This window comes from Phascolarctos cinereus, unplaced genomic scaffold (genome assembly GCF_003287225.1).
Source record: "Phascolarctos cinereus isolate Bilbo 61053 unplaced genomic scaffold, phaCin_HiC Scaffold_9;HRSCAF=440, whole genome shotgun sequence".
Taxonomy (NCBI): domain Eukaryota; kingdom Metazoa; phylum Chordata; class Mammalia; order Diprotodontia; family Phascolarctidae; genus Phascolarctos; species Phascolarctos cinereus.
In genome coordinates this window covers 230,280,285-230,288,505 of record NW_027556402.1, presented here as the reverse complement: position 1 = coordinate 230,288,505, position 8,221 = coordinate 230,280,285, and the positions used below count along the sequence as shown (strand labels likewise).

Here is an 8,221-nt window from a genome sequence, read left to right as displayed (position 1 = left end):
TTCCTGATAAGCGCACAGCATCAGTAATAACAGTAATTGCTCAATTCAGTAATAACATATATAATGATAGTATCAGTAATAATAGTAATAGCTCACTTCTGCAGTTGTATAACACGTCAGAGTTTATTCAGTTCTTTTGTCATAATAAAGCTGTGGGGCAGGTAGTGGAAAAATATTTCCATTTTACAAATGAAGAATTGAGTCTTGGATAAATTAAGTGATTTAGCCAAGGTCATGCTGTCAATAAATAGGAGAGCTGCTATTCAAAGTCAAGTCTTTTAACTTCTACTATTAACACCTTACTCAGCTAGTAAATGGTAGAGTTGGGAACAAGAGTCCTAATACTTTGACCCTAAATCCATTGCTGTTTCTGCTATATCACTGTACACTACACAGTTTAACCTTATTAGTTTTCAATCAGTTTTGTTGTTCAGTCATATTTTTAGTTGTGTCTGACTCTTTATGACACCATTTGGGGTTTTCTTGGCAAAGATACTGGAACGATTTGCCATTTCCTTCTCTAGTTCATTTTACAGGTGAGGAAGCTGAGGCAAGACAGGGTTAAGTGACTTACCCAGGGTCACACAGCTAGGAAATGTCTGAGGTCAAATTTGAACTCAGGAAGAGGAATCTTCCTGACTCGTCTAGGCACTCTATGCACTGCATCACCTAGCTGCCCTTTTCAGTCAATAAGCATTTGTTAGTTCTTATCATGTTCCAGGCACTGTGCTAGGTGCAGGGGCTACAGAGAAAAAAAAATGAAACTGTTTTTCCCTCAAGGAATTCAGATGCTATTGGGGAGACAACATGTACCTAGATGCTTATAAATACAAGGTAATTTTGGGTGTGAAGACACTTGCAGCTAAGGGGATCAGGAGAGATTTCATGTTGAAAGTGGCTCTGGACTGAGTTTTCAAGAAGACAAGGGATTGAAAGGCTGTGGTGAATTCTATGTATGTTAGTTTTATCTCTCCATGTTCCTGGAAGGTAAAAAACATTTCATGTACCTCTTTTCTCTTACTTCTCTTATATTCAGATGTATTTCAAGGAAGTTTATGGTTAAGTTGATTTTGTTTGTTAAGCGAATAATATTTTCCTATAGCGCAGTTGAAAGTCCATTGGCTCATTAGTATGAAGGCTTGAGTTTGGAGCCCCGTTCTGTTGCTTACTACCTCTGTGACCATAGGCAAATCACCACATGTCTCTGGGCCTCACTTTGCTCATCCTTAGTGTTGAATTCTAGTGCCAACTTAGAAGTTCAGTAGGTAGGTATTCAGAGAAAGGAGAGACCAGCAAGGGATATAGTCACTGGAGGTGGTTTCATGGAAGAGTTAGGAATTGAGTTGGGTGCTGAAGAATAGATAGGATTTGACTAAGTAGATGGGAAATCTGGAGTATTTCAGCAGTCTACATTTTATGTCCTGCTCAAGGGCATTTTAGAAGTAATGCTGGACTTGTGATTCCATCAGCATAGGGCAGACTATTCTGGAGGACAGAGGTTGGTGTACTGTATGTGGCAGCATACACCAGTAGCTCTGAGTTTGAACCTGGTTATGTCAGTGTCTGGCGTTTGGGGCCAGAGTGGCCTGATGGGAAGGATACTGGGTTTACTTAAAGGACTTGAATTAAATAAAACCCTGATTCTGTTGTTTACTTACCTGTGTGATCTTGGACAAGTCATTCATGTCACTTCTCTGGGCCGCAGTTTCCTCATCTTTTAAATGAGGTCGTTGGAGTAGATGGCCCTGAGCTTCCTTCAGCTTGAGTGCTAGGACTCTGTGAGCTTTTTTCTACCAATGCAGATCGGTGACTGATGGGCAGCTTGGAGTCTTAGATACTCACGGTCCCAGTGCCCAGGGTACCAAGAGGTGAAGCACTATTTGAACCTGGGCTTTGGGCACTCTTGAGTTCAGTTCTCCTTTTTCTAGAGGAAGTAAGGTAGTTCAGTGAGCAGCATGCTGGGACTAGGGGTCCAAAGGACTTGAGTTCAACTATTGCCTCAGACACTTATTAGCTGTGTGACCCTGTGCAAATCACTTCATATTTGTCATCCTCAGTTTCCTCATCTGTAAAATGAAATAATAATAGCACTTCACAGAGTTGTTGTGAGGATCAAATAAGAAAATACCATGTAACCAGTAGCTAGCTATTATTATTCACTGTGCTGTGCTACCTCTTATGTCAGAGGTGTAGAAGTAGAAATTAGTGCAAATTGAGGTTTTTACTATAGGATTTAATCCTTTTTTAAAACTTTTATATTGCAGGAACCAAATTTTATTATGGATAAAGACTTTAAGACTGAGTCAACTTCCTATTCCCTTCAAAGTTCTTCAGAACCATTGTTTTCTATCCAGATATTAGAATTCAAAACAAATTTGTTAGAGGCATTAGAAGAATTACGCATGAGAAGGGTAAGCATGTTTTAGTTGTTATGATTATTTTAAAGAAAGTATTTGATTTTGATCATATCTTTTATATCCCTGTAAATATTTCAGAAATTATTTCTCTAAAATATTAGTCCAAATTTCGTGCTTTTCTAGCATGGGTATTTCTCTAAAGGTAAAAGCTGAAGCTCATTGATGTTTTCTCATTCCGGGTGACTCTTATCCATGTGTTTCCACTGAACTTACCTATGGGATCTGCCCACTATGCAGATATCCTTGTCTAGGCCTTTTACCTTTACCAGCATTTCTATGTAGCTACTGGTCTATTTGTTATTCCTCACTCTCCCTATCTAACTGGCTACTTCCTTTTCTAATCAGACACTTCCTGAGTAATATCTTTTATTCTGCTGTGCAAGTCATCTCTGATAATATGTAGCAGACTCTTTACTCCCACCTTATGTCTTTCCATTGCCCCTGGCGTCACCCAAAATTCTGATTCATCAGAGATGGTGGTGTTCCATGATCTGTTGCTCTCTGGCTCTGTGAGAAAAATATAGGCGTTCAAAGATGGCTTCTTGTTTCGGGGAGCAGCTTGGGATCATTGGCCATATGAGCAGCTTCCCAGTGCAGCCTCTGCTAAGCACTGTGCCAGGCACTGGAGGCACAGAGGCAAAAGTGGAACAGCTCCTCAAGGAACTTATGTTATAGCAGGGGAGGCAACATGGACGCATTTAAGTGAATATACAAAATATATGCAAAGTAAGCTGCAAGGTAATTTTGGTCAGGAAGATACTAGCCACTAGGGAGATCGGGAAAGACTGAATGGAGAAGGTGGTGCTTGAGATGAGTTATGAAGGAAACAAGGGGGTCTGAGAGGTAAAGGCATCCCAGGGAGACAGGGGATCCCAGGCATGGGGCCCAGCCAATGCAAAGGCACAGAGATGGGCAGTGGAGTGTTGTGTGTGACAAACGGCAGGAAGGGCAGTTTAGCTGGACGACAAAGGGTGGGAAGGGTGGGATGCATAACAGTTTGGAAAAGTAGGTTGGGACCTACTGGTATGTGAAGGGGTTTTAAAATTAGCCAAACCTAAAGAATATATTTTTGATCTAAAAAGCAATTCATTCTTTATTCATTCAATAAGCGTTAAGTACTTGCTATTATACCAGATGTTGTGCCAAGTGCTGGAGATACAAAAAATGACATAGTCTAGCTCATTATCCATCTATGTAATCTAGCTCAATGGGCTGCCCATGTAACTGCGTAGCATAATCTGTACTCAGCTCAGCATTAGAGCTGGCCCTGGGGCAGAGTGGTCCTGGCTCGAGATTGAATTAGGAGTAAATGAACCATACCTCACCCCTCTCTGGCTATCCAGGCCCTAGACTTGGGTCCTTGTAGACTGCAGCACCTCCCTTTGACTGTCTGGCCACTGGTCTCTGAGCAGGACCAGGGATTTGCCATCTGTCCTACCATTGCCCATGCATACCCCAAACCCCGCTATCATTTCCGTTTTCACTTCTTACGCTAGTAAGAATGATAATCAAATCAGTCTCATGTTCCTGTGAAGGATTTGACTCTCTTGTTCTGTAATCTTTAGAATCCCTGTTCTGTATTCAGAATCCCAGGGTGCCTAGGCAGCTCTTCTCATACTGCCATCCTCTGTTCCTTCATACTCATATCTCATTCTTATTTCTCCTCTGTCTATAGCCCAATCAAGCTTTTCTTCCACTGTGCCCTATGGATCCCTTGTTCTTTAGATAATAAACTGTCCATCACATTAGACTTCCTAGTTTCATGTTCTTCATTTTCTAAGTTTATTTCACATGATTTCCCTTTGAACACTCTGCATTCCAGCAAAATTTACTATTCTCTGAATCCAGGATTCTATCTCTTGCCTTTATGCTTTTGTCCGGACTGTTATCCTTAGGATATACTCCCTTCTTACATATACCTCTTAGAATCTTCAAGGCTTAGCCCTTATACTGTCTGCTGTGGAAAGTTTTCCTTAGTGATGGTACTCTTTCTTTCCTCAAATAATCATGTATATAGTTACCATTTTATGTATATGTTGTATTCTCTCCCCCTAGACCTCCCCTCTTCCATAGAATGTAAGTTTCCTGAGGTCAGAGACTGTTTTTTATTTTGTCTTTAGTTCTGCACAGGCTAGCACCTTGCCCAGGTGGAATAGACAACTGTTCAATTCTTACTTTGTCTTTGTTTTCTTTCTTCCAAGCACAGTGATATTTGGAGGAAAAAACAAAACACTAATAGGTCACTAGGGGCTTGACACTAGTTAGGAGGAAGTATCTATTAAAGGAGAACCTACGGGCTTGGGTTGAAGTGATGAGCCTCTACAAGGGTCATCCTGACCCTTATTATTTGGTACCATCCTTTACAAAACTGTGCACACAGACTGGTGGGTATCTAAACCTGAGCGAATAGGATTGTTTGTGTGTGTGTGTGTGTGTGTGTGTGTGTGTGTGTGTGTGTGTGTGTGTGTGTAGACTCAAGTATAGCTTGAACATAGAGACTCATTTGCATGGCCTAGCAAAGGTGTGAATGTTTAAATTCTAAGCTTGTTTAAAAAAAAAGATTTGTGTGAGCTCTGTTTAAAACTCTTACTAAACCAGGCTTCTAGCTTGAATTTTGTTTTGATCTAGTTTACATTCTGCTAGAGTGACAGGGTGCTATTTATAGTGGATGAAGAGCCAGGAGGACCTGAATTCAAGTTCTGCCTTTAAAACTTCCTGACTGTGTGACCTGGGGAGAGCTATGTAAATTCTCAGTGCTCCTAGGGAGCTCCTGGAGACTAGGTAGAAGAACAGGTGCTGATCTGCCTTAATATGGGGTGTTTTCTTACTAGGAGTTCCTCCTAAGTGTTTTCCCAAAGGAGTGTGAATTGTGATCAGTGAAACCTCAGCAGGCCTGCGTGACCTGTGGCCCACCAAAAGATTTTGGGCAGCCCAAGAAAAATGTAGAGGGATTTTTTGAGGACTGCCTCAGATCCTTTGTTGGGCTGCAGGTTGTGCAGGTCTGGTTTATGGGCTAGATTTTTTTTTTCTTAAGGGCCATGCCTTAAACCCAAACCACTTTGGCTAAATAGGTCCCTGCCAAGCCTTAGGTGGTCACTGTTTGGGCCCCATTGGCTCAGAGTGAATGTAAATAGCAAGTATTTCTGTTTTAGCCAGAAACCCGGAGGGTCTTCACCTCCCAGAATGATTTTTTTTTTTAGTAGACAAAAGAGGCCATTCTCTGCCTTATTTGTTTCCTAGTCTTAATCACTGAATGAAGTGTTGCCTCAGTCAAACTGAGACCTGGGAAAGACCTAAACTTAAAAAGTCCAAGGTCTCCCACCACATCCAGGGCCATCTCCAGGTGTCCTGATCTATATCTTGCTACTGGACTTAGATGACTCTGGAAGAAGAAAGTGAGGCTGGTGACTTTGCACAGCCCTCCCTCACTTAAATCCAAATTACTTGCAAGTCATGGCATCACTTCCCTGATGTCATGATCCTCTTCAATAATAAAGGACAAACAACAACAACCGATGTCAGACATTGTCATCCTGTTGTGCCCTAGTGATGGTTGAGCTTGTGTTCGGTTAACTTTTATCTAGAAGATTCTCCAGGAACTGGGCCTGATGGGGTCCAGCCCCTTCAACCTAGAGGGCAGTACTGTACTAAGAAGGCTATCAGCCATCCCCATTGATTGGATTGTGGGCCATGAACCAGAACAGGATTGAGGCCTCTATAAGGTTATATATTTTGACATCAGCTGGGCTCTAAAATGAGATTGTAAATACAGGGAAGGTCTCCTTTCAGTGCAGCTTGTCCATGCTTGTGACCAGTAAACCTTTTGCATTAGCAATGCATTAGGCATTGCTAGCTTCTTGGATATTATTGGGGTGGTAATTAACTTAAGGATTCACAAAATAACAAATTAGCTGACTGACTTCATTGGTCCAGAGAAACTATATCATAAAAGAACTGGTTGGTTGCTGCTAAGCTACCCTAAGCAGCCATATCTAGGAAATGTGGTGCCTAGCGAAAATTTATTTGCGTTTGGGAGGATATCAGCATATATGGAAGTTGGCCCAGGTGTCATGTTGCCAGGAAATGAGGCCTATTTCTCAGAAATTTTCCTGCAGCATTCCATGAGGTTTCTGGCTGTCAGCAAGCATTTATTAAGCACTTACTATGTGCCAGGCACTGTGCTAAGTGCTAGGGATGTAAAGAAAAGCAAAAGATAGTCCCTGCCCTTAAGGAACTTATAGTTTAATGGGGACACAACAATCAGACAAAAATGTACAAACAAAATAAAGAGGAAATAATTAACAGGGGGAAGGCACTAGAATAGAGATTGGGAAAGGTTTCCCGTAGAATTTGGGATTTTAGCTGGGACTTGAAGAAAGCCAGAGAAGCCAATTGGCAGAGGTGAGGAGGAGACCGTGCCTTTAATGGGGAACAACCACTGAAAATGGCCAGGCAGATGAAGTATCTTGTTGATGTAATATCAAGAAGGCTAGTGTCATTGACCCACAGAATATGTTGTTGGGGAGGAGGAGGGAGAGAGAGAGGAGGTGGCCCATGACCTCCTGAGGTTATCCATTTCACTTTTGGATAGCTCTAATTATTAGGACGTTTTCCTTACTGTGAAACCTAAATTTGCCTCTTAGCAACTTCTAACCATTACTCCTAGTACTGCCTTCTGGAGTCAGACAGAGCAAGTCTAATCCCTCTTCAGGTGGCAAAGTCCTAACTTGAAGATATTGAATATGTTTCTCCAAATCTTCTCCAGGTTAAACATCCTCAAGGCCCTGTACCAATCCTCATGCTCTCTTCTGAGTACTCTAGCTTATGGATGTCCTTTCTTAAATGTCATCAAGAACTGAACACAACACATCAAATATAGTCTGACCAGGTCAGAAAACAACAGGGTTAGTACCTCTTTATTCCTGCCAGCTATGTTTTTTTCTTTTAAATGCAGTGTAATGCAGCAAGATCTTACTAGCTTTTTTGGTAGCCAGATAACCCATTTCACTCATATTGAGAGCACAGTTCACTAAAACGGCCACGTCCTCCCCAGAAGAACTTCTCTGTAGTAATGCTTCCCCAGTCTTGCACTTTTGAACTCAAATGAAAGAGTTTACATTTATTCCTATTAAATTCCATCTTATTTAATTCAGTCCAGCATCTTAGCCTGTCAAGATGTTTTTGAATTCTGAATCTGGCATCTGTGTGTTAGCTATTCCTTCTAGTTTTCTGCTGTCTTAAAAACTAATAAGTAGTCATTGACAAAAATATCAAACAAAAATGATCTCTGGGATGCCTCATTGGAAAGCCCCTTACGAGTTGACAAGAACCCATTAATAACTCTTTAGACAGTCATTCAGTCAATTCAAATCCATCTAATTGTACAACCAATCATCTAGCCATCTTTTCCATAAGAATAGCATGAAACACTTTATTAAATGTTTCACTGAACTGTATCTCCAGTATTCATCTTAATGAGGAATGTATAACTCTTGCCCTTTTTCCCAAATGAATTTGGGTGCCTACTTCTTGAGGGAGAAATTGATGAGATTCAAATAGAGTGGTCAATAAGAAGCCCATTATCTCAAGTACTACTTAAAGCCGCTTTAGTGAGATTAGGTCACTGAAACTAACTAGGGCCCCTAAGCTCCAGGCAAATGGGCTGAACAATGGAATGATTTTGTGCCTAGATATTCGTGAAACTCTGAACTATAGTCCAGTTACCTCATCTCTCCACCCATGGCAGGTTTTACTCTATAAGAATCCCTAGCCCCTCCTGGTTAGGGGGCATCTTCCTTAATCAG

General features: G+C 41.3%; 1 protein-coding gene across 1 annotated transcript in view; it reads left to right on the top strand.

The window, feature by feature from the left end:
* CCDC73 (coiled-coil domain containing 73) overlaps window positions 1–8,221 on the top strand; it is a 143,539-nt gene that overhangs the window by 17,337 nt on the left and 117,981 nt on the right. The window contains exon 3 of the mRNA XM_078148873.1: window positions 2,265–2,411. Coding sequence (XP_078004999.1) covers window positions 2,265–2,411 — 147 coding nt within the window. The remainder of the gene's footprint in view (window positions 1–2,264; window positions 2,412–8,221) is intronic.